At 43.2% G+C, this 26,134-nt stretch overlaps 1 protein-coding gene across 1 annotated transcript; it reads left to right on the top strand.

Moving 5' to 3' along the window:
* The first annotated feature begins 6,541 nt into the window (after window positions 1–6,541).
* LOC131251774 (1-phosphatidylinositol-3-phosphate 5-kinase FAB1B) lies at window positions 6,542–24,403 on the top strand. The gene is made up of 11 exons (XM_058252715.1): window positions 6,542–8,390; window positions 8,951–9,688; window positions 10,356–10,509; window positions 11,006–11,350; window positions 12,272–13,216; window positions 14,961–15,292; window positions 16,262–16,385; window positions 16,471–16,641; window positions 17,378–18,889; window positions 22,121–22,387; window positions 23,731–24,403. Exons 1-11 carry the CDS (start codon window positions 7,768–7,770, stop codon window positions 24,031–24,033), a joined length of 5,514 nt encoding a protein of 1,837 aa, XP_058108698.1. The 5' UTR covers window positions 6,542–7,767; the 3' UTR covers window positions 24,034–24,403.
* Window positions 24,404–26,134: the final 1,731 nt, after the last annotated feature.

Genomic DNA, 26,134 nt, shown 5'->3' with positions numbered 1-26,134 from the left:
CTCTCTTTCTCCTCCTTTCTCCTCTTTCTCTTCTCCCTTTTCTCTCTTCTCTCCTTCCTTCTTTAGGGCAAATTCGTATGGGGAGAGGGGTGCCCCAAATGAGGCCCTTTTATAATGTCAGATTTGGTGCAAATGGCCCCAAGTGCTAGGTTTTTACTATACTAGACCTATGAGAGGGTCTTTCTAGCCTGTAGGGCCCACTATGGGGTGTACAAGTCAATATACACCGTAGGATAGCTAGCCTTAATGATGATCTACGTATGGATATGATCGGCCCGCTATTTGGATACGCCGATCGACAGATATGATAAGAAGTCTGTTCAACGGTCACCGATAGTCGATCAGGGCCGCGGCTATACAGATATGAGAAGGGAAATATCCTTACTCCATGGGTAAAGTTTGGTCGCAAACTGACGGTCCGAAATCCTCAACTTTGCATAAGAGTGGACGACTCAATTCACTTAAGTTCCAACTCCTTCTTTTAGGGTATTTGCACTTCTCATGCACTCGTCCTTCGGCTCAAGTTGACCGGTTCTGGACTGTACCCAAGTCCGATTCCCGCGATGGTCGTCAAGCCCAATGAGATGAACATTATTCTATAGTTTTGGAACTAGTGGCCCACCAACGAGCGGTCTAAAGCTTGTTTGGAGAATCAGGGTAGTTCTGGTGGCCTTTTGGCCATGAAACTTATAGGATAGGTGCTCCATGTCCCGATGAAGGGCCATACAAAATTTGGGGATGATCGGATATGGGGTTTGGTCGCACGGGTCTGATTCGCGATCAACGGTCACCATGCCACGATCGGGACCCAGATTTTGTGGGCGGGCGTAGAAAAATACATTAAACCTTTACTGCAAATTTGGAAGAAATCCGACAGCTGAAATGCCTGAAATCTCAGTTTTATTTACTAGTGCCAGATTCCAATTCTAACATTGGTGGGTTGCATTTGGCAAGTGTCGTTGGGACAGCCTGAATAGTTTATTTCTGGGTGTCCACTAGGTCCGTGGTCCGCGATGGTCCCCAAGCCCAGTGAGATCTATGCTCCTCTAAACTTTTATAATTTTCTGACCTTCCCGTATCGCGATATAGCCTGCACGGGCTGTTGTTAGGTGTTAACGGTCATTTGGCTTGGAGGCCCGCACCAGGTTCTATCAGGACCCGCCTGACCTATTCAATTAGGCTAATCTTGGTCTAATTATTTGTGATACCTCACTACGAGTGGCTTAAATAAACGGTCATGTGGCAAATCTTACGTGGACGCCCCAAGACACTGTTCTGGTTGAGCGGGACATTATGCTACACCTGATGTTCAAGTGATCGGGTGGATTCATTGGCTTCCTACGGCTGATTAATCGGACTGGTGCGACTCTTTACTGGTACCACCCCTGTATACACTGACATTGAGTGCTAATGGTTATTAAGTAATATTTAGGTTAATCAAATAAAATTAAAAAATAAAAATTAATGAATTTTAGGGAATCCAAAACAGTGAAAATTCAGGATGTTACATAGGGCACCTAAGAATGATAGTCCGCACCTATGGATCGTTGAGATCTTAGGAAATGACCTAGAAGTGTCGAACTCGGAGTTGATTGGCCGGAATCCTGAGGCAATGCATTTGCATATTAGGATTTCATGCAAATCCTCTCTCAACATAAGGGGTTTCCAAAAAGATGAGGAATTTACCTACCCAATCGGTGGTGAGTTTTTCTTCCGGTTGTGGGTAAAGGATTCCTTAAGGAAGAGGTAAGGAGTTGCAAGACTCGAACTCCCTAGGGCCACAACTTCACTATGACCCACCTTCTCTCCCTCCTTCTCTCACACCTTTCTCTCTCTCTTCTCTCCTTACTCTCTCCTCTCTCTTTTATTGTTGAGATTTTTGTGGAAGTGAGTGAGTGAGAGAGCTTTAGGGCTTTATTTCCTAGGTTTGGGCCAAATGACCTTAAGTTCCAACAATTCCTTTCAATGGCCCTGTGGGGTCCCTTTTTAGCTTTGGGGGCAGCCCTGTCACCCCCTTGGCCACCAAATTTGGTGTGTAGGTGTCTCATGGCCCGATGAGGGGCTGTGCAAAATTTGAAGACAAATGGATGCGGGGTTTTATCGTACGGTTCCAATATTTAAATAGTCCTGTGGGGTCCATTTTAGCTGTTGGGGCGGTTCTAATGCCCCCTTGGCCACCAAATTTATAGGATAGGAGCCTCATAGCCCGATGAAGGGCCGTGCAAAGTTTGAAGGCAAACAGATGTGGGGTTTTATCGCAAATGTCCGATTTTCGATCAACGGTCACCGTTTCACGATCAGGTTCCAGATTTTGTGGATGGGCGTAAAAAAATATTTTAGGCCTTCACCGTAAATGTAGAAGAGATCTGACGGTTGTAAAGCCTAATATCTCAGTTTCATTTAAAAAGTGCCAGATTTAAGTTCTAGCCTTTGGGTCAAGGCTAGGGTGAGTTGCGTTCGGCTAGTGCCGTTAGGACGGCACGAAAAATTAATTTCTAGGCGTCTACTGAGTTTGTGGTCCGCTATGGACCACAAGCCAAGTGAGATCTGCGGTTTCCCCAATTTTTATATTTTTCTGACCTTCATTGGTCGTTGCACGGCCCGCATAGGCTATTGCCAAGTGCAAACAAGTTATCTGGCTTGACGGCCCGCACTCGGTCCGATCATAACCAGACTAGTGCGCCTTACTGGGCTAACTTGGGTTAATTTGTTGGTGGTACCCCACATACGAGCTGTTTAAGTAAACGGTCTTACGACAAATCCTACGTGGATGCCTCAGGACACTGTTTGGGTTGGACAAAATATTACAGTATGCCATGTTCGAGTGGTCCTCACCTTTAGCTAGCCGTAGCCAACCATCGCGAAGATCTCCTTGATAGAACAATCCTGACCAGTACACTATACATGGCTTTCCAGTTCTAACATGTGGGGCCATGAATAAGTGAGCCAAACCGTTTATTTGTCCCTTCCCACTGTTGATGTACTAGTCCTCAAAAAAAAATCCTTGGGAGGACAACCGTAACCTTTTGATGTCTGGCCTAAGTGTGAACGCTCAACAAGAGAAATATAACAATGGTCCTAATATTGGTCATTTGTTCTTTCAAATCTAGGGAATTTTTGGGATGGCTACATCAACGGTGGGATTGAACAGACCAACGGCCTGGATTACCAAATCATAGGCCTCACTTCTCAGAATTCCAACTCGTGTACACTCTTATATGGGCCATGGATTATATAATTCCTCCTACAAACGAACGGTGAAATGAGAAATGCAGCAACGGTTCAGATTCAAATAAATTGGGCCCAAAATTAGTGCTGAGATTTTCTCATACGGGAGATATCGCGGGAAGAATCAACCAACGGTGTGGCCCATCAGATCAATGGTCGAAATCAGCGAACGATGGACCACGCTGGCACGAATTGTCAATTACTCAAATAGCAAGGGTATTCTCGGGATTAATTCATTTTTGGGATGCAGCTGGGATTGTGCGATGATTGCCAGTCATTGCTCCTGGTCCGAAACTTCAAACCGACCCTGGTTTGAGTGTTATTTACGCAATCACACAACGTTAGGTAACCCGCGAGGTCTCACCAAAGTGTGCACCGCACCACCCGCTCCCCTGATAGCAACCTTTCATCCATACCTCGCGATGACTCGAAGATGTACGGTCGAGATAGAGATGGCCCGTTTATTGCCTTCATGTCAAAAGAGACATTGATTGGACGGTTAGAATTACTTGCCTCCACTTAATTTCAGTGTGTCCTAACTCTTGTACAAGGATGGATGGATGGATGTTTCTAAGGAAGCGGATTGCGTGATGTGCGATGCACTACCGACTTTGGTGGTGTGTTGACGTGGCAAAGTTCCGTGGCTCACCAAGATGTATTTATTATATCCACACCGTCTATCCATTTTTCGAGATAATTTTATCCTATGGGACGAAAAATGAGTGAGATCCAAACCTCAAATGGACCACACCAAAGAAAGAAGTGGGACAGTGACACTCACCGTTGAAGTTTATTTGGCATCCAACCTGTTGATAGGATCACACAGATCTGGATAAAGGAAAAGCGTAAATATCAGCTTGATCCAAGGCTCCTGTGGCCTAGGATGTTTTCAACGGTAAGGATTCAATCCCTACTATTTTCCTATGGTGTGGTCCACTTGAAGTTTAGATATACTTCAATTTTGGGCTGATTCCCTGAAATGAGAGATAAAATAGGATGTACGGAGTGATTAAAACACATACATCTAGGTGGGGCCCACAGGATGTTGAGGTCAGCTAGCAATCCACGTCCATATTCGACTAACCAAAGATCAAGAGATAGGACTTTCTCTGATTAGGACATTTTTGGGGTTTATCTAAATCCTCGTCTGCACGTATGCATCCCTTAGATTTATGGCAATCCAGACCGTCCAATCTGACCAGGTCAGAAATGTATCCTAACACGTGACGTAAGTGGCACCGACAATAGTAACCATCTTATTTTGTTCCTTGAATCGAGACTACTCAATGTTTTACTTTGGGCCCTCCATTTGATATCCATCATTTGGATGGTCAGGATTGCTCCATCGGTGGATGTAAAACAGACATCCTGGTGGGCCCAGACATCCTGTGCCCAAACAAGAGTTGTACTGGATTCATTTCCGGCTCAATTCTTAAGTCGCATTTTATGATGCATGTCCCGCATCTTTTAATAATACACACGCGGTTTTTGGTACTGGCAAGTAGGGCCAATGGTTCGGTAATCCAGACCATTGATTCTTTGAGTTCCATCACGGATGAATAATTCCCAAAAGGAACGTTTCAGATTGGAATATTCGAGTGACCAAATCCCATATCAATTGAATGTGGACCGTTGTTACATCACTCTCCTGAACTGTCTAGCTCTAGGCCACAAATCAAAGGGTTATATCCAATGGCTGAGATTTTTAGGCCCTTAAATTTGATCAGTGGTCCGAATTAAGGGACCAATCGGGACATTGAAATGAATATGGACTATTGGCCATCCGTTTGTCTCATACATGATGAGCGACCCATATGAATACACGTGTAGCATAGAACGTGTGGGGAATATGATTGAGCTGGCTACGCTCTCGAGTTGCCTCACCAGCTGCTGGGGATATTTTAGGGACTTCCATTTGTTTTATTTTCAACCCTTCATGCGATGCAGCTGTGATCGTACGATCAGTGTCAGCCGTTCACAGCCGTTGATTTATCTCCAGATTCCCCATTTCGATTTTTAACTAATAATAATACTAATAAAATCGCCTCTAAATTTCTCTAAAAGGGAGTGCACCAGATCCCACTTGTCACCGGAGGATATGAACCGTTGAATTGTAACCGCTCGAAAACTGGGGCCCACCACCATAAGATGGGCCCCAGACAAAACATAACTGATCGATTACCTTCAGCCAGTTGGGGACAGCCACGCCTTCTCAGCGCGTCGCTTTGCAGGACCATCGAGCAGTACGGCCCGGAGTAGATACTGACAAGGTCAGTAGCCCAATCGCTACTGAAGTGACGTCACTAAACTCTGTAGACCCCACCATGATGCATGTGTTGTATTCATACCGTCCACCCATTCGGAGAGATCGTTTTATGACATGAGAAAAAAGAATAAGATAGATCTAAAGTTCAAGTGGATCCCACCACAAAAAACAGCGGGAGAGTGACATCCACCATTTAAAACTCCTTAGGGGCCACAGAAGTTTAAGCTGATATTTTTGTTTTCACTTCATCTTTCTCTATGTTAACTCATGAATAGGTTGGATCTAAAAACTACATCACGGTGGGTCCTATAAATGTTTCAACGGTGGGTGTGACTGATCCCACGGTTTTCTACGGTGAGTCCACTTGAACTTTAGATCAATCTCATTCTTTTCTATCATGCCATAAAACGATCCCTACAAATGATTGGACGGTATGGATACAGCGCATGCATCATGGTTGGGTCCACATAGCCTGGTGACGTCATTTAAGTAGCAATTTTGGCTGCTGACCTTGTCAGTATCTAATCCGCGTCCCGAGCAGTCGAACCCGTGGGCCCCACCATGAGCTCGCTTTGTGCAGGAAAGTCAGGGTGGTCCATTGATCAGTGGGCCACACCATCGAACTCATTGGATGTCCAACGGTCTAAATAACACAGAGGTGTGGCCCACCTAATGATTGGATCCGCCTCATCTCCGAGAAATGCATTCTTCATCGCGTGGCCCACCTACTGTACGGACCATATGTCCCACACACTCGGCGGGAAGGATGGGGCCGCTTGCCATAAGGGGTCAGTTCTCTGACTGCACATGATCCTAACCATTCAAGAAAGGTTTACGTTTCAGGTCCACTTATCAAGCGTCCAGGAACAAAAACAGATCTACATATCTTTCCCTTGTCCAGCATCCATCATGTAATCCGCCACTTGAACGGTTCAGATTACTCACTCACCAACTTCAATCGCGGAAGCACAATTTAAAATGGTGATCCCGCGGTGTACGCTGCTGACCTCTGGGGTTAATAGATCGCTTCCAGTATAAAGACTCTCTTTCTCTGCCACAGGAAAAATAAAAAAGAAAAAGAAAAGAAAAAGAACGATCCTCAGGTAGATAGAATTTCCTGAATTTTTATTGAAATTATTGCTGTAATTTCCGTGATTGGATTGGAAATTTCACTTTCAGAGATTTTGTTATTACAAATTCCCGAAAATGCGAGGAATTACAGGTGCCGGTTGATCTTCCATAGCAACCCCCTCTTCCTGTTTTTCAAACCTTCTCGATTGTCTCCGGATCGCTTTTCGTGATTTCTACCGGATTCTGCTCATGGGTTTTGCTCCTGGAGTCGTCTGGTCTGTTGCGTCTTTTACGGATTGCGTTTTCGTGGCGTAGATTGGCAGGGATCGGCAGAGAGGTTCGTGTGGTTTTCTTGGTTTGGTTCCGTGATCTGATTGTGATTTGAATTGGATTTGATTGGTTTGGTTGTGAATTTTCATTTGAAGAGAGGGATTTTAGATTGGTTTTGGCTTTCATGCATTTGTCTGATGGAAAGATCAGATTTTGATGGTGTTTGAGGACTATTGAAGGGAAATTCCTCCTCTATTTTTTTTTTTGTAAGAATTTTATTTTCTATCTTTGAAGTGTTTGGGGATTGGATTTGACCTGAGTAGGCAGTTCGGATTGAGTTTGGTGTGAATTTCTCGGTCTGCATAAAGTGATTGGTGAGAAACAGGTTCGGTTTCTTTGCGAAATTGGAGTTGGGTGTTTTCGGGGATTTGGATTTGGAATTGGTTTTGGGTTCTGTTCTGTTTCGGGGTTTTGGGATTCGGTTCATTTGAGTGGGGACTGGGCGTTCTTGGTTTCGAAATCGAGTTTCAACATTAGGGTTTTGTGGAGCTGGATTGAGGTTTTGTAGGTGATACAAGAAGAGCTATAGTTTAATTGTTCCAGATTCATTTTCTTTTTGGACTTTGAATTCGCGGATCACGAACTGCAGTATAACTGGCAGTGGGTGTTTGAATTAGGATTTTGTTGGATTTTGATTTGAAAAGGTCTTTATCATAATTTTGTCCGATTTTGATTTCAAAAGGTTTTAATCGTAGCTGGCGGATATCTGGTGATGAGAATTATAGGGTGTGGGAATTTTTGATAATTGGATTCAGTGTGTGATTTGTATTTGATCGGTGGACGGTTTTGAAAAGTGTGGGATTAGAGAATTTGATTTCAAGAGTGGCCGATGAGCATTTCATGATGAGTGGGGTTCGGAGGGTCCTTTGTCGATGGAAACCCCTGACCAGAGGTTCTCTGAGCTTGTCGGCGTGGTGAAATCCTGGCTTCCTCGGAGGTCCGAACCTGCGAATCTGTCAAGGGACTTTTGGATGCCTGATCATAGCTGTCTGGTATGTTATGAGTGTGATTCCCAATTCACAATCTTCAACCGTAGACACCATTGCCGTCTCTGCGGGCGCATCTTCTGTGCAAAGTGCACGGCAAACTCAATCCCCGCTCCGTCTGATGACCCGAAGAGTGGCCGGGAAGAGTGGGAGAGGATCCGCGTATGTAACTATTGTTTCAGGCAATGGGAACAGGGGATAGTGGGGATCGATAATGGGATGCAATTGTCTAGTCCGGATCTTAGCCCTTCCCCTTCAGCGACAAGTTTGGTCAGTACCAAGTCTAGTGGCACAGCCACAGGTAACAGCAGCAGCACAGTTGGTTCTTCCATGCCTTACTCGACCGGCTCTTATCAGCACGTCCAATACGACAACGGTCTTAGCCTGGGCCAATCTGCACGAGTGGAAGTGGGTCCTGATCCCGATAAGCAAGAAATGGTGACATCTGGAAGGAACGTGGAATTTGTTGCTGACATTGGTGATCCGTCTCCTGACCGGTTTGGGAACAGGTATATATGCTCATGTCTCCTTTTTTGTGGTCTATGAATCAACTAAGCTACACTCATGTGATTCAGACATGTACTCACATTTCAATCAGTAATAATGCGTTTTTGTCGTTCTAGAGTCTTGCTATGCTGGCATGCATATCTCTGCTTATACTTCTGTACCACTTGGCAAGCGCATCGGACATCTGAACTATGCATCATGTGGGCCTCATTGGAATAATGGCCCAAAATTTGGCTAGTCAACTTGTCAAAAGGACCACACATTTACAAAACCAATGGATTGTTTAGGTGGGCCATGTCATTTACCTGATGAGCCCCTTTTCATGCACAACCTGGACAAGCTCATGTTGGTGCATGTGGCCACATATAGGCTTTGCAAATTTTGTTACCTTGTAAAATGTTAATACGGAGACTTGTCATCTTGTTGAGTTTCTTGTGATTGCCATGTCTGAGACATTAATTCCACGTCCAGCATTTAAAAATGTGCTTTTGAAACTGTTGGATAGCTTTACAATTATCATTGTTGTTGACTGTTTGGTTATTGTTCTGTTCTTTGGTCACAGGAGTGATGATGACGACGATGAATATTGTGCATATCGTTCAGATTCTGAAACGAGGCAATTTCAGCCATCAGATGACTACTATGGGCAAGTTGAGTTTGATGATATCGACCATGCATACCGATCACATAAGGTGCATCCTGCAGAAGAAAGTGCCGATGCTAAAGATTTGAGTTCTCTGAGACATGAGAGCCTGGGTTCGCAAGTCTTGGCAAGGCCTGAGAAGATTGGGGAAGAAGCAGAAGGACACAATAATTGTGATGAATTGGATGCTTCCTCCTCTATATATGGTGTGGAGAACACAGCCGCTGAGGCAGTGGATTTTGAAAACAACGGGCTACTTTGGCTCCCTCCCGAGCCGGAAGATGAAGAGGATGAGAGAGCTGTTATATTTGATGATGACGACGATGAGGATGCATCGGGGGAATGGAAAACTCTACGCTCTTCGAGCAGCTTTGGCAGTGGGGAGTACCGGAGTAAGGAACGGTCGAGCGAAGAGCACCGCAAGGCCATGAAAAATGTCGTAGATGGGCATTTCAGGGCTTTGGTAGCTCAGCTTTTGCAGGCTGAGAATCTCCCTGTGGGCGAAGAAGATGACAGGGAAAGCTGGTTGGATATAATCACGTCTTTGTCGTGGGAGGCAGCGACTCTCCTTAAGCCAGACATGAGCAAAGGAGGAGGGATGGATCCTGGTGGTTATGTGAAGGTCAAGTGCATAGCTTGTGGGCGCCGCAGTGGGAGGTTAGATTTACTGACTTGGTGTTTCTTTTGTAAGTTTGGCTTTTGAGTTTTTGTCATGGCTTTGCAGAATTTGGAAAACTTAGTTCAGATCCTTGATTGGTTTCTAGATATCAAGTGCTCGCATGCCCTGTTGCATTGGGACAGGAACTGTGTCCTGCAGGTGGGGGCTTATCAATTGGTGGTCCAGATCATTTATGTGATGGGCCCCAGGGTAAGTGTGGATCTGCCAAATTGCCCAAAATGGCCTATGAATATATGATCAAGAAAGAAAGAAGGAAAGAAAAGAAAAAAAAAACCTGCAAGGGTTCCACATTCAAGGGAAATAATGGATGACGTTTGAACGGCTTGGGACTTCCAATCTGGTAGGCCACCTTTCATCCATGGTGGATCCATCCGATCAATGGTCTGGATCACGGACCACTGACCACTTGTATGGTCTGGGCATCAGGATGCTCTTCAGTCGTGATGTGTCAGGACTCTATAATTCCTTTAGAAAGTGATTTTATTACATTATAATTTATAAGTGATTTATATACTTTAGAAGTGACAATCACTTTCGAAATTATCTCATACATTAACTATGCGAAAGTAGAATGCAAAATTTGTCCTTGTTACCTTTGTAATTACGCGCTCATCTGATGGAGCTTCTTTCCCCTATTTTCCTCAGTATGGTGGTGAAGGGGGTTGTTTGTAAGAAAAATGTGGCACACAGACGTATGACATCAAATATAAACAATCCCCGTTTTCTAATACTCGGAGGAGCTCTCGAATACCAGCGAGTTACGAATCACTTGTCGAGTTTTGATACCCTGCTGCAACAGGTGCTTCAATCCCTCAATTTATTTATTTATTCTCTCCAGTAGTTATATGATCTTTTTTCTCAAGGATATGAATATAATAATACTTGGTTCCTCAGTTGTACATGTACTCCTTGTGGTTCAGAGATCCTGACAGTTCATCTGCTGGGCCCCACCGTGGATGGGTCAATCTCCGAAAATCTCCCAGATTGGAAGATTCAGGCCTTCCAAACTTCCTCTTTTTCTTTCTTTCTTTCTTTTTTTTTTTTTTTCCTGCCAAGTGGAATATTCATTGCATCCATTTTTCACCATCCATTTGATGCTACCAATTTGGGTGTTAGGATTCTTATTGTGGGGCCCACCAGATCATTGAGTATGAATCTCTGATCTATGGTCCTAGTTGTACAAACTGAGGACCGAAGATAGTATACCCATTCTCGGGTCGAGGAACATATAAATCTCCATTCTCCACTCTCTCTCTCTGTCTCTCTATTGTTCTCACACCTTGAATCTTCTCTAGGAAATGGATCATCTGAAGATGGCAGTTACAAGGATTGATGCTCATCAGCCTGATGTCCTCTTGGTAGAGAAATCTGTTTCCCGTCATGCCCAAGAATACCTGCTTGAAAAAAACATCTCACTTGTTCTGAATATTAAACGGCCACTCTTGGAGCGTATAGCCCGCTGCACCGGTGCACAAATCATCCCTTCCATTGATAGTCTGTCATCGCCGAAGCTGGGTCACTGCGAATCATTCCACGTGGAGAAGTTTCTGGAAGAGCATGGCAGTGCTGGGCAGAATGGGAAGAAATTGGTCAAGACGTTGATGTTTTTCGAAGGCTGCCCCAAGCCGTTCGGTTGCACTGTAAGTCCTGAAAATGTCAACATTCTTAAAGTCCATCCTTTTTCGACATTTATTGTTTTTGATGGCATGTACACTTGCCTACATGATGAAATGCAGCTTGCGGGGAGAGTGGGATTCAAAATCTTATTCTTGCAAGTGGCGGTTACAGGGTTCTTCTAGAAATATACAGAATATTGTATTTTATTTTATTTTATTTCCTTGAGAAGGTCTCAGATCTAATTGGTTGGACTATGAGTTAACGGTCCACCCAGTGGATAACTTCTTTTTTTGAAAGATAACACTACCAGGGATTGAACCCTGGATCACTCACACACACTACACTGTCTCTACCAGCTCATCTAACAAGCGGAGACCCAGTGGATAACTTCAAACCTTTCACACGCATGTGAAACATCCAACCCGTCCAATATTCTATCATGAGGATAACCTTGTGTAGTGGCTCTCACAAAAATGAGGTAGAATTCCGAGGAACTTCCATCATCACTTCCCAAGTGAAGCATCATTCACCCTCGAAGATCCAACACCCAAACCACCAGATCTTTTAGGTAAAATAAACTTTATGCACTCATTGAGTAGACTACACTTGTATTTTGCTATTTATCGATGGCTAGAAATTGTTTTCTATGGTGTGGCCCACACGATGAGTAGATAGGTCTGATTTTTTCACTAGGCGATCCTTTGATACAACCTATTGGAATGATTGGATTTCACATACACTTAATAGGTTGGAAGTTATCTGCTAGGTGGATCATACATTGGGGTCCAACCAGTTGGACTTGAGACCACCTTCTCTTTTCTTTACTTCAGGAAATACACGCATTGCTGCGATTGTTGCATTTTTCTCTTATGAATCTCAGACATGTATGAAAAGATACCATCATAAGAAGGATCTCACAGAGCTTTTTTATGCATCTGTTGCAGGTTTTGCTCAAGGGAGCTAATGGTGATGAGCTGAAGAAAGTGAAACATGTCATCCAGTATGGAGTTTTTGCGGCCTACCACTTGGCTTTGGAGACTTCTTTTCTTGCAGATGAAGGCGCTTCTCTTCCGGAACTTCCTTTGAAATCCCCAATAACTGTCGCGTTGCCAGACAAACCCTCTTGCATTGACAGGTCCATTTCCACGATACCGGGTTTCACGGTTCCTTCTGGTGGCAAGCCACAATCTGATAAAGATACCCAAAGGGCCAACGATGTCCTTATGTCGGACCCATCCTTACCCTTGAACAGCCCGTCCACTACCAAAATGGAGGAGGCAATAATGCCATATGCATCTAAAGGTCCGAGTTCTCAGTTAACAGAAGCTGCATCGGGATTTGTGAACCCTTCATCGGTTTACCACAAGCTACCTTCTGAGAAGGGTCATTTCTCTTCATCGTCTCCTTTGGGGCATTCAGCCTTTAATTGTTATGATGGGTTCTCTTCGTATTTTGCATTTGAAGTGCGTAGTAAATTGAGCTATGAAGAACCACGTTGTGAGGGAGGAAATTTTGGGGCTGAAGGTGGGTTAATCACAGATGATTGTGTGGCCCCTAGTAATGGTTTCCGGGACCATGAGATGTCAGATGGAGGTGGGGTCATGGCTATTGTTATCCAGAATGATGAGCGGAAGAAGACCGCAAATCAACTGGGTTCTTCGGATTTGAGCTCCTTCCATCAAGATAATAACCAACGTGATGATCCAGCATCAGCCAAGGAAGAGTTCCCCCCATCTCCTTCTGATCATCAGAGTATTCTTGTTTCTCTATCCACCCGGTGTGTGTGGAAAGGGACCGTATGCGAGCGTGCGCATCTCTTCCGCATCAAGTACTATGGCAGCTTCGACAAGCCTTTGGGGAGATTCTTACGTGACCATCTCTTTGATCAGGTAGTATGCTTTTATGTTTCCATGTGTTTTCTGTGAGAAAAATTCAAAGGGCTTGTTTGGATTGGTTGAATCCAAAAAGTATATTTGGAAAGGAAAAGATTGCGACTGAGGAAAACCTTCGATAAGGAAATTCATGGAAAGGAATCCCTAAAAAAGGGTTGTTTGTTTTAATTTCCGTGATTTTCAGGAAAATGTGAAATGGTCAAAAAGTGAAATCTGTCTCTCAGGGAGTGTGAAAAGGAGGATTATGAAGTTTTCTGGAAGAAAAGGAGAACACCCTTTTTTCTTATTTTTTTAGGAAGACTGTGGAAAGGAAAACAGTTTTCTATAGGTTACTTTAGGGGGCATTTGGCGCATGGGTTTAAAGGGGATTAGGTGTGAGTGGGTTTTAAGATCCTATGGATCATTGCAAGGTCCTGTTTGGACTCACGTAGGCATGGGCTGTGAAGCCCCTACTTGGAATCTGCGCTGAAGCAAGGGATTTCTGCAGTCCAGTGTTGGATTTCATGTGCCTAGTGGTTGGTGCTATGTGGGGCCCACCATGATGTATTTCTTTTATCTATGCCGTCCATCCATCTTGAAATATAATTTTAGGGCTTGACCACAAAATTGAGGTAGATATAAATCTTAGGTGGACCACACCATGGGAAAACAGTAGTGATTGAATTACACCATTAAAAATATCCTAGGGCCAACTGTAATGGTTATTTGATATCTAACCTGTTGATTAGGTCATAAAGACTTGGATGAAGGGAAAAAACAGTTATCAGCTTGATCCAAAACTTTTGTGGCTCCCAAAAAGTTTTTAATGGTGGGCGTTTAATCAACACTGTGCGGTCCACTTGAGATTTGGATCAAATTTATTTTTGGGCTCATACCATAAAATGATTTGAAAGAATGGGGGGACGGCATGGATGAAACACATACATCATGGTGGGGCCCATAGAGCACCAACCGGTAGTGGCAAGGTGAGTAGCCAATCCGTTTCCATTCCAGAGGCCTTCTCTTCCAAACACGAGGTGGGATGGCTCCAAGCCATGGGATTACAGACAATCCCTGGCACGATGTAATTATTATGTTTTGCTAATCCCATCCCACTTAAACCCATCTAATCCCATGCTCCAAACAACCCCTTATTGTTGTACTCAGTGGGGAAATGTTACATCTACAGAAGCCGTTTTCCTTTCCATGGTTGCCTTTTGTTCACCAATCCAAACAGGCCCTAAGGAGATTCAAGTGAAGGCAGATTGAGGAGAGAGTTGTGGCACATCTGCCAACATGGTCGGTTGCACGAGATCCAGGATGATCATTAGGCAGGCTCCACCATGAGCTTGCACTGTCTCAAAAATCTGGCTGGTCAGCTCGTCAGGTGGGTCAGCCATGCATATTATGTATTAGACGTTGGAAGGTTTGGCCCTTGATAGAGAGGAATGACAGAACATGATTCATGTAGCTGACCCCAACTAATTGGGATAAGGCTTAGATGATGATGACGACAATGATCATGTGCCCAACTGATGAGTGCATCCGTTGTGTCCCCACCTGATGAATGGCCCGGATCTTGCACATATATCTTGCGAATCTCCTCTAAAGTCACTGTGTCAGTCTCCTCGGTGAAGTACCCCCATCTCTCTCTCTCAATCACAAAACCAATTGAAGACTAATCTTAGTTGTTCCTCTCTCTCTCTCTCTCTCAATCACAACCAGCCAATTGAAGATTGCTAATGCTAGTTGTTCCTACCAGAATTTCCGTTGTCGTTCGTGTGAGATGCCAACAGAAGCGCACGTTCATTGCTATACTCATCGGCAGGGCAGCCTCACAATATCCGTTAAGAAGCTCCCGGATAATGCCTTGCCAGGAGAACACGATGGCAAGATCTGGATGTGGCACAGGTGCCTGCGGTGTCCTCGGGCTAATGGGTTCCCACCTGCAACCCGAAGAATTGTGATGTCTGATGCTGCTTGGGGCTTGTCTTTTGGTAAATTTCTGGAGCTCAGCTTCTCAAATCATGCTGCTGCAAGCCGGGTGGCTAGCTGTGGTCATTCTCTACATAGAGACTGTCTTCGGTTCTATGGGTAACTCTCTCTCTCTGTGTGTGTGTGTGTGTGTGTGTGTGTGTGTGTGTGTGTGTGGGTAATGGTATGTCTTTGTTCATCTTTCTTACTCTCCTCTTGTGCCAATGGTACACTTCTATGTGGGATCCTGGTTCTTCCTCAGGTGGGACTTAATGTGTATGTGATGTGGCATGGCCATCAGATGTGTCACACAGTACAGAATGGATGCTTAAAAGAGCTTTGCTAAGTGCACATGCATGTGCAATAAAGCTCATGTACACACCACACATGTGCCAGCGTGGCATGATAGGTCTGAGATTGAATCCATCCATCAGGTTGTTCTGACCTTGTACAATTTTTCCCCATAAATAAATTTGGTGCACTTATCATGTGGACCCCAATATTGGAAACATGTGGATGGGTTAGGAAACTTCAGGCAAGTTTTTCAGAGCTGTACATTTGTTTTGCAAACTATGGCCCAACTGACCAGTGGATCAATCTGATTCTTGGGTTACTGCATCAATATATATATATATATATATATATATATATATGACGATAGGGTGTCCCCGCCCCTTTTGCCGTTCTAATAGATGGATTGGATCTTGGACCTATCATGCCATGCTGGCACATGCACGCGCACATGCATTTGGGCTTACCAAAGCTCTTGTTAAAAAACATTGGCCAATGGTCTACATTCACCAATGTTGTAATTCACCTGATGACCTGATCACCCTGATTTCTAGACCACAGCACATGCGGTGGGGACCACCTGATGAATGACCTGTATTTTCCATTGAATTGTGTGGAGGGTATTATTCAGTGGCTATTTTGGAAGTAGCCATTGTGGCACTCGTTTTACTTTCATGTTTTGGTTGAAATTTCATCCCCTTCCGTGCGTACCCTTTTTCTTTTTCTTTTTTTCTTTTTTGTTTAAAATTTTTAAAATTTTTATTTTTTTTAATCACATGACTATTCGTGAACATACAGGTTTGGGAAAATGGTCGCTTGCTTTCGGTATGCATCCATTGATGTTCACTCCGTTTACCTGCCGCCACCTAAACTCGATTTCAACTACGAACATCAGGATTGGATACAGAAAGAAGCAGATGAGGTTTGCTGATCCCTAAAGTGGTCACTAAAAAGTTCATTACTGTTTGAAAATTTCATCACTCATTGGATAAACTTCCATGTAACAGCTAGCTGAGAGGGCCGAACTTTTCTTTACCGAAGTATTCAATGCTCTGCGCCAAATCGTGGAGAAAAGATTTGGCACTGGATCAGTTGACAGTGGAATGAAATTCTTGGAACCAAGATGCCGCATTGCAGAATTGGAGGCAGCGCTGCAAAAGGAGAAGACGGAATTCGAGGTGACACAGCATGGTTTATTTCTTTCCCTTATTTTGTAGAGGTATTATATGATGCTTGGTTGAAAATAAGAAGCTTTTCTCGCTTCTCCAAAAAGAAAAAAGAAAAAAAAAAAAGCAGCTTTTCTCTGTTCGAACCAGCCATGGACATATGGGGCTCACCAGTTGCCCGATCCTTCTATCAAGGTGCTGCTTCTGCTTCTAACCGTGCTTTGTTCTTGTGCTGCTGCTTCCTAGCTTCTTTATTATTATTATTATTATTATTATTATACTTTCTAGCATTTTGAAACAAACTCTCCCAAGCTTTTCCACCCTTATCTGTTGCTGCTTTGCTTACGCATCGTTCAACTATAGCTCACCTTTCCATAATTGAAGCCATTGATTTTATGGCCCCATCATTGTATGGTTCATAATCATACCCTGTCTCCCCATCAGATGATCCTAGCTATCCACTGAAAATGGGCAATTTCTATTTACAGGCTATGGCCTTCACGTTAATGGAAACCCAATTGGATGGTTGACAGTTATCTGATCGGGGAGATTTTTGCAGTATCTCCCATTCTCCGTATGGCCTAGAATATGAACAATCTGGTGCACCAAGTTATGGGCCCCACGTGTACATGTTATTGGACCGAGAAAATGCTCAATCAAACAGTGTATATTTCCTCTTATTCAGTAGCGTACCCAATGTCATTTTTTCTTTTCCTCATTGCTGTTTGGAGTTTGGACATGGTTACAGGAGTCCCTCCAGAAAGCTGTGAAGAAGGAGCCAAAGAAGGGGCAACCAGTCATTGATATTCTTGAAATCAATCGACTGAGGAGGCACTTTCTGTACCGAGCATATGTATGGGACCGTTGCTTGGTCTTTGCGACTGGTGCAGACAACAGTCCTCATGATGACCTCAGCAGTTCCATAGCAAAACAGAAGGAGAAGCCACCTGGCTCTATTGAGAAGCTTGTCGAGTCGAATTTGGCTCCAAAGCCAAACAAAACTCTTGCCAACTCCGAGTCTCTTCCCCCAAATGCCAAATCGGATGAAACTCGAAAAGGGATCTCCAATCCAATCAAAAATCATGGAGGAATCAGCGAGCAAGATCCTAATTGCAGAAAGGAAAACTCAGGTTCTCTTTCAATGAGCATGAATACCAGCGACCAACCTGATCCTGTTGAAGCTGGTGCTGTTGTTCGTAGGGTCCTCTCAGATGGGCAGTTTCCGATAATCACAAATTTGTCAAACAACTTGGAGGCAGCATGGATAGGCAAAAATCACCCCGTAAATGTAATGTCACAAGAAAATGGCTCTGCTGTTCCTGATGCACACATGCTCAACTCATCTACAGTCGAAGCTGTGGCAGCCATGCCCAAGACAGAAGATGTAGGGGGAGTAGGGGCGGTCCAGTCTCTTGTGCCCATGGTACCTTTCAAGGGGGGCGGTCATTTAGATGACCTCCCGAGCTGGACTGGAACGCCCCTTCTAGACTTTCACCGTTCTTCTAACAAGATTCCCACTCCAAAATTAGAAGTCCTCAGTGAATATAATCCAGTCTATATATCATCCTTTTGGGAGTTGGACCGCCGTGGTGGGGGGCGGTTCCAGCTGCCTGTGGGTGTCAATGAGACTGTTGTGCCAGTTTATGATGATGAACCAACCAGCGTTATTGCATATGCTCTTGTTTCAACCGAGTATCGAAAACGAATTTTGGAGGAGGAGGAGAGACTGAAAGATAGCGGAGACTCTTCAATTTCCTTGCCATTTTACGACTCGGTGAGTTTCCACCCTCTCCGGTCGTTTGACGAGACTTCATCCGAATCTTTCAGAAATTTTGGGTCAGTGGAAGAGAGCATTTTATCCATGTCTGGGAGCCGGACCTCTCTTGTTCTGGACCCGCTTACATATACGAAAATGATGCAAGTCAAAGTTCCTGTTGATGATGATGGTCCGCCGGGTAAGGTCAAGTATGTTGTGACATGCTACTATGCTAAGTGTTTTGAAGCTTTAAGGAGGACTTGCTGCCCGTCGGAGCTGGATTTCATACGGTCACTTAGTCGTTGTAAAAAATGGGGGGCACAAGGTGGGAAGAGCAATGTCTTTTTTGCAAAGACCTTGGATGATAGGTTTATCATCAAACAGGTAACGAAAACGGAGCTAGACTCCTTTATCAAGTTTGCTCCACAGTATTTTAAATATCTCTCCGAGTCGATTGGCAGAGGAGGCCCCACATGCCTAGCAAAGATTCTTGGGATTTATCAGGTATGTATTGTTTGTTGGAGTCTTTTCTATGATCTTAAGTTCTGTTTCTTAATGCATCGAGGAAAGTTCATACGTAATCATGAAGATTTGAAAGCAAGAAGAATGCCATGATTTTGAACCAAAGGTTAAAACCTCCAAAACAAATTCAGACTTTATGAGAACTGACTGCTTTATTGAGTTTTTTATTATTATTATTATAAAATTCCAGTTCTCAAGTTTTGTTGTCTTGGTTTTGTGTTTTTCAAGCACTGAGTAAGTTCTCTGAGTACTTGATTTTCTCGAGTTTTTGACAATTTGAAATATTCCCTTGATCCTCATTTTGTTGAAAATAGATTTGACCGGTTAGGTTTTCAAGCACTCAATGGAGGTTTATTTATTTATTTTAACTGTTATTTTGGCTGAAGAAATGGGAATGCTCCAAAAGGGCTAACCATTTGATATCGTGAAAATTATTGAGGCTCCGTTTGGTAGGAGATCCCGCAGAAATTGGGATTAAGCCTAGTTCCAGTTCTCGCCGGTCACATACCCAACATGTCATAGGCACATTGCAGAAGCGACTGTTTCTTCCGCTCAATCTTATTTCTGGAACTGTTGATTTTTATTGAAAGCCTGCTTTTGCAATGTGAATTTGATGTGGAGGGTATGGAGCCCCGCCTTAATCCCATTTTTTTGGGATCTGTTACCCAAATGGAGCGTAAGTCTCGCGCGCGCACACACACACATACAAAAAAAAAAACAAAAAACAAAACAAAACAAAAACACACGGATCATGAATGTCTTATAGTATTTTTTGTTTTTGTTTTTTGAGAATTCATAATTTTATTAGAAGAAAAAATAAAAAAACATAAAAGACAAACAAGAGAAACTACAAGAAAACGGAGAAAAGAAAAACAGCAAAAGGAAAGAAAAGAAAGAAAGAAAGAAACAACAACAAACACCCAACTGGCCCCAAAGAGACGGAAACAGAAACCCAAGCCCAAAAAAATGAAAGGACTATGGAGCCCAAACCCTAAAACGGACAAGCACCCTCGAGAAAACAACAGCCAAAGAGCAGAGCTCGTTTGTGGAGAATGGTCGTCCTCGCCGTGTGGTGGGCGGTTTGGAATGAGAGGAATAGCAGATGTTTTCGGGACACCGCTCTCCCCTCCTCCGTGGTGGTTTCAAAGGCAAAGGGTTTCATTGTAGAATGGGCGGCCCTGTTGCCTGCTTTGAAGGGTTATGATCTTCTTTTTCTAGGTGTCTAGGCTCGGTTGCCGTCTTGGCAGCCCTTCTAGGCCCTCCCACCACGCCCCCCCTTTCTTCTCTTGTATCTTTCTCAGCTTAATACATGCGTGACTTTTCCAAAAAAAAAAAGAAGAAAAAAAGATGCCTGCTATTCCTGAAGCAGCAATTATTTCTTTCAGCCCAAATAGACCAAATAACCGCGAGAAGGAGAACACACCATCTTCATTTACCCAAAGCTCCTCCATGCTCGCCGTGCCAGGAACAGAACAGGCTGTCCACCGAGGAAGGCATAGCCCAGAGAACACTCCACTATATATCCGAAGAGAAATGGCAATGGATAAACAAATGGTCAGCAGACTCTTCTGCCCTTAAACACAGTAGACAAGTATTGGGCAGGCACATTCCTCTTTTCCGAAGATTATCCACCGTCAGAACTCTATTCCGCCCCACCAGCCATCCAAAGGCAGCAACTTTGGGAGGCACTCCATAGAACTAGACCGGACCCGCATGAGATGCAGTTCCGGAAATGGCAGGCAATATGAAAGCTGAATAGAGGGAGTGAACCGAGAAGACACCATTATCAGCCAGCGACCAACACATGGAGTTCTCCTCTCCTTCAATCAGCATAAACAGCTGAAGACGAATAAGAAGAAGGGTGAGTTCTTGAATTTCAGATTGATGAAGACTTCCTTGAAATGGAGGACTCCCAACTTCCCCATTCTGGTCTGAAAGAAATCAGTCACTAACTAAAATATCATGGTTGGAGGAAAGGTTAAAAAGCCCCGGAAAAGATTCAGCTAAAGTCAGGAAACCGCACCACGAATCTAACCAGAATCTAATCTTCCTACCATTACCAAGAGAGAAGTGGAGTTTATCTTTAACAGACGGGGCCACCCTTGCTATCCCTTTCCGGATGTAGTGAGCTCTATAGAGCGAGGATCTTTTAGTCCACCAACCTTCAGTCTCAGTCCCATATTTAGCAGCAATAATCTGGCTCCATAAACTCTGTCTCTGTCCCAAATCTACAGACCCATTTCCCCAAAAGGGCTTTATTAACAAGATCCAAATTTCTGATGTTTGCTGCCCCTACATCATAAGGAGAGCAAACATCCACCCAATTGAGAAGATGGAATTTCCTAGAGCCAGACCCTCCTCACCACAAAAAATCTCTGCGGAGTACATCTATTTTACTAATCACAGATTTCAGACATTGAAGCAAAGACAGATAGTAAATAGGAAAATTTGACAGAGAAGCTTTGATCATATTAAGCCTACCACCCAAGGACAACAGCTTCAGCTTTCAAGTTGATCATATTAAGCCTACCACCCAATGTCTTATAGTATTAGATTTTGCTTTTGCAGATTAGACCTATATCTAGGGAAATAATTCCTAGGAAAAGTTGCGTAAATCACAAAAAGTTACTTCCTCACTTTTCTCCTCTCTTCACTTCAGATGTCCAGCTGTTGATTAGATGGCTATGATCATATGATAGAAGATAGTTTTGAGGGGGATGGGCAAAATGTGGACCTCACATGACTTAACATCTAGATTAGTGACCCTTTCTTATAGAAGAAATAATTCAAGTCCCAAATTGCCAAGAATTTCATGGACATACTGTACAAATGTTTGAGATTTTGTAAAGTAGCCAAAAACTCTCATATGAAAGCAACCATGTGGAAAATTAAATAAAACCCCACTGAATTTCAGATATCATCGATGCATCTTGATCCTAACATAAGCTCCATGCTTACATGGCCCATGCAGAAGTCAGCAGTGTGGAAATTACTTTTGCGTATTTTTTGTCAATGTGGAAAAATTGAAATAAACTTTTATCTTCTTCTGATCTTTTGATTTGGACTCCGCTGAGTCGATTAAAAACACCCAGCAAGACAGTTAAGTATGACGAAAATGCAGACTTTCTGAGTTCCTTTTTATTTATATATTGCCTTTCGGATTTCTGCTGTTGCTTGGAACATAATGTTTTGCTTTATGATGTGGTGCAAAAGGTTTCGTCAAAGCACATGAAAGGAGGGAAGGATTCGAAGATGGACGTTCTGGTTATGGAGAATCTTTTGTTCAGGCGGAACATAACGCGGCTTTATGATCTCAAGGGATCTTCGCGGTCACGGTATAATCCGGATTCGAGTGGGAGCAATAAAGTTCTTCTAGATCAGAACCTGATCGAAGCAATGCCGACTTCTCCAATTTTTGTTGGGAATAAGGCGAAGAGGTTGCTGGAGAGAGCTGTCTGGAATGATACTTCTTTTCTCGCTGTAAGCATAGGACTGAACTTGCCATTGCTTTCCAAGTGCCTCTGAGGCGTTTAAATCATGGACTGACTACTTGCCTGAGTCAGATGCATCTTGTCCAATTCGACTCAGATTCGGTTGAGTCCAATCTGGTTCAGAACCATAGGTCAGCATTGAAAATATGCCTGGCTTGGATTAGTGGCCCCCAACTCAGCCTAGTCCTGACTCTTAGTCACTGATTCTTCAATCCATGCTTTACGTGGCTGGTGTTTGGGCTGTCAGGGAAAAAATGTTAACTACATAAACAGGCTAGCGCTGTCCATCTTTTTCCACCCCAAATCTTGGTTGGGATTAATGGGAGCTTTGCTGAGCCCACGCTCCTTGTGTGCAACAAAGCTCATGTACATGCCCCAAGCTTGCCAGCATTGCACGATAGGTCCGAGATCCAATCCATCCATCAGAATAGAGCACTATATTGATGCCCTAGACCAAGATGCAGGTCGATCCAATGGTCAAGTGGGCCAGAGTTTGCAGAACAGATGTGCGGCTTTGAAAAACTTGGCGAAAAGTTCTCTAACCCATCCACTTGTTTCCAAATTGGGGCTTGCATGCTGATTGGACCAGGATTTATTTCTGGGAAAACATGTACACGGTGGGACCCACCTGATGGATGGATTAGATCTTGATGTATGTGCCATGCTGGCAGGTGTAGTGTGTAGACAAGCTTTTCCACACATGAATGTTCTCATCTCTACCACGAACCAGGATTTCGTAGTAGTGAATTCTGTTTGTGTGGCAAACAACAAACACCTAGAGATGCCTAGAGCTGTGATCTAGACATCTCAACAAATGACAATTTGGTGGAAAACTGCATAATGTGACATCAATTTCCTCAAATCACCATTGGTCCACTGAAACTGCATTTGGGAGCAAAATCACGACATAATTCCACTGTAAAATCCCCAGCAGAAAACTTCATTGTCCGGATTGAAGTTATTGCATCTCATCCATCCATTCCGCCCAAATCACCGGAATTTACCTGATGCACAGTGAACGCATATGATTGAGAAAATTCTCACGGTTGTTCCTTTCTTTTCTTCTTCTCCTTTTTTTTTCCTCTCCTTTTCTTTTAGGTGCATTTGGTTACACCAAATATCATGGAATTGCATGATGTTCTGCACCAAATTGGACTGATTAATCATGAAATACCATGATATTTGTTGCAACCAATGCACCCTTTCCGATTGCAAGATACTTAATAATTTTCATGGAAGGTGCTATCGTTTTATAACTATTTTAAGGATATTTCAGATCTTTCTGACTAATCTGAATACTATGTACCTTATTTCATGATTTTGCTGCTGCAGTCGATCGATGTAATGGATTACTCGTTGCTGGTGGGTGTGGACGAGGAGAAGCACGAGCTGGTGCTGGGGATCATTGATTTCATGAGGCAGTACACATGGGACAAGCACCTTGAGACATGGGTGAAAGCGTCCGGCCTCTTGGGCGGGCCCAACACGTCCCCGACCGTGATCTCACCCAAGCAATACAAAAAGCGGTTCAGGAAGGCCATGTCTGCATATTTTCTTATGGTCCCAGATCAGTGGTCCCCACCTACCATCATCCCCAGCCGGTCACAGTCTGACCTCGCTGAAGAAAATCAGTAGGGCCAATATGTAGAATCAATGTCATGATGCCATGTTTGTATATGTCGAATGTGTAAGTTAGGAATCATCCCCCTTTCTTTTTTCAATTTTCCTGTTTTATTATCTTGGGATGGCAGCCTCATTCGTGTTCTTGTCTAGATTTTGTGAATTATTTGTTAAAGATGCAGAACAAGGCTGTTTTATGCCATGAAATTTCCATCAGAGGTATTGTAATGAGATGACCTCTCCCTGGAATGTTTGTACAATATTCGTTCATGTATTTATGCCAATATATGGGAGAAATACGGAGTCTGTTTTGGGCACAACATTTATATGCGTGTTTTATTATGTATCCATCATTTTTTATTTAATGGATGTGGCTTTCCATGAACACTCAATTAGACTGTTTGGATGCACAAGTGAATCAAAGAACAAAGTTCTGTTTTTTTTTTTTTCCCGTCTCCTTCCTTTCTTTCAAATTTAACAGGTTGAAAACGTCCAAAGAATATAACTACGAAGCAACCTAGGACTGAGTGGGAACACAAGACCCAATCTATTACATCTCTCTTAGCCTGCCGAAAACCTCCCCACCTTTTACAAATGCAAAAACACCAATCGTTTGCTGCTTTTGGATTGCCCATAAACCTTCAAACAAGACCATCCTCCACTCTGTCCCTTTCTTACCGACTCTCCCCATGGCACGAGAGAAATAAACCCTCGTTAGACTTGGGCATCGCTCAAGCCATTCCAAGAATTCTGAAAAATCTTTCCCAAAGCTCCCTAGAGAACAAGGGCTGTTTGGATGGAGGAAAACTAAAGTGTGCAGGGTCACCTCGTATGTCTTCTCTGCCATGGAAATCGAGATTTAGTGTCTTTCGAGAAATTAATGTCTATAGTTTTTAGGAAAAGATGAGAAATGGAAGGTTGGTTTTAAAATTTTCTTTTTATTTATTTTTTAATTTCCCCTCAAACCTAGGAAATCTAGGTTTTTCATGGAAACTGATTTTATTTCTAAGGTGTTCCACATTTCCTAACACCTGGAAATGGTTAGAAATGAAATCAATTTCCATGGATATGGTATTTTGAAAAGAACTTGTAGAATTTGATTATTTCTAGAAAGCCAAGTCATGGGCATCTTCATGATTTGAGAGATGCCTCTCATCACTGACGATTAACCTTTCAACATTTCCATAGAAATCAACCATGCGTATATTGACCATAGAGATTTCTAAGGGCTTTTTGTGTGTCCGCGTTTTGGATTCTTTCTATCCAAACACTCGATAACATTTTCCTTGGTATGCAATAGTGAAGCAGCATTCTTATAATCTAACTGCTGTTTCTTCCAAGTCCAACTTGAAAGTAAGTAATTGCAGTTTGGAGTGTAGACCCTTGACATGAATGCAAAGGACATGCATTGCATTCTGGTTATTTCCACTGCTTTTTGAATTGCAATTCAACTTGATAGTGCATCCAAACGACATTAAAACTAGTAATGGCAATTCAATTTGAAACTGCATCCAGACATAATAGCTCAAACCCAAGATGTAAATGGTGTACACTTCATTAGATTGGCAATGGCAATTCAATTTGATAATGCATCCAAACATGGCACGAATTTTTTATGTATGTATCACCAAGCCATGGGGCCCACTTGTACGTTGTGGGGGAATCGAGGCCGTTGCAATTCCTCATAGAATTGTTTTGGATGGTTGGAAATCAGCAGCTTGCAAAACAAAGCTTTGTTGAGCTAAACATAAGATGGACTGTGACAATGGTACTTTTCTGGAATGAGATAGGATGGCTGGCTGCAAGAAGAGCCTGGGTGATTCATCAAGTGGGGTCCACCTTGAACATGAGCTGGCCCAAATAAATGGCTGTTCCTATGTTGAATATTGGGGTGTGGACTGATTTTTATTTTTTTTAACAACTAAGTATTCTCATGCTTGTAGGACCCACATTATAGTGGGCCAACCTGATTTTGGTACAATGATTGTGAAAACCCATAGGTAAATAGAAAATCCCAGCTATCAGGTATGCCTTGATCTTATTTTTCAACCTATTTTAGTTGAAATTTTATGTTTTGATCTTATAATATAAATATAAGAAGGCGTGTGAAATAAAG

Source organism: Magnolia sinica, chromosome 7 (genome assembly GCF_029962835.1).
Source record: "Magnolia sinica isolate HGM2019 chromosome 7, MsV1, whole genome shotgun sequence".
In the NCBI taxonomy this organism is placed as follows: Eukaryota; Viridiplantae; Streptophyta; class Magnoliopsida; order Magnoliales; family Magnoliaceae; genus Magnolia; species Magnolia sinica.
The sequence above is the reverse complement of the archived record's forward strand: the minus strand, read 5'-3'. Positions and strand labels throughout refer to the sequence as shown.

Coding starts and splice junctions, on each gene's coding strand:
- LOC131251774 (XM_058252715.1), top strand. CDS start 7,768: ATGGAAACCCCTGACCAGAGGTTCTCTGAGCTTGTCGGCGTGGTGAAA. Junction 11,351..12,271: donor CCAAGCCGTTCGGTTGCACT/GTAAGTCCTGAA, acceptor CATCTGTTGCAG/GTTTTGCTCAAGGGAGCTAA. Junction 22,388..23,730: donor ATGATACTTCTTTTCTCGCT/GTAAGCATAGGA, acceptor TTGCTGCTGCAG/TCGATCGATGTAATGGATTA.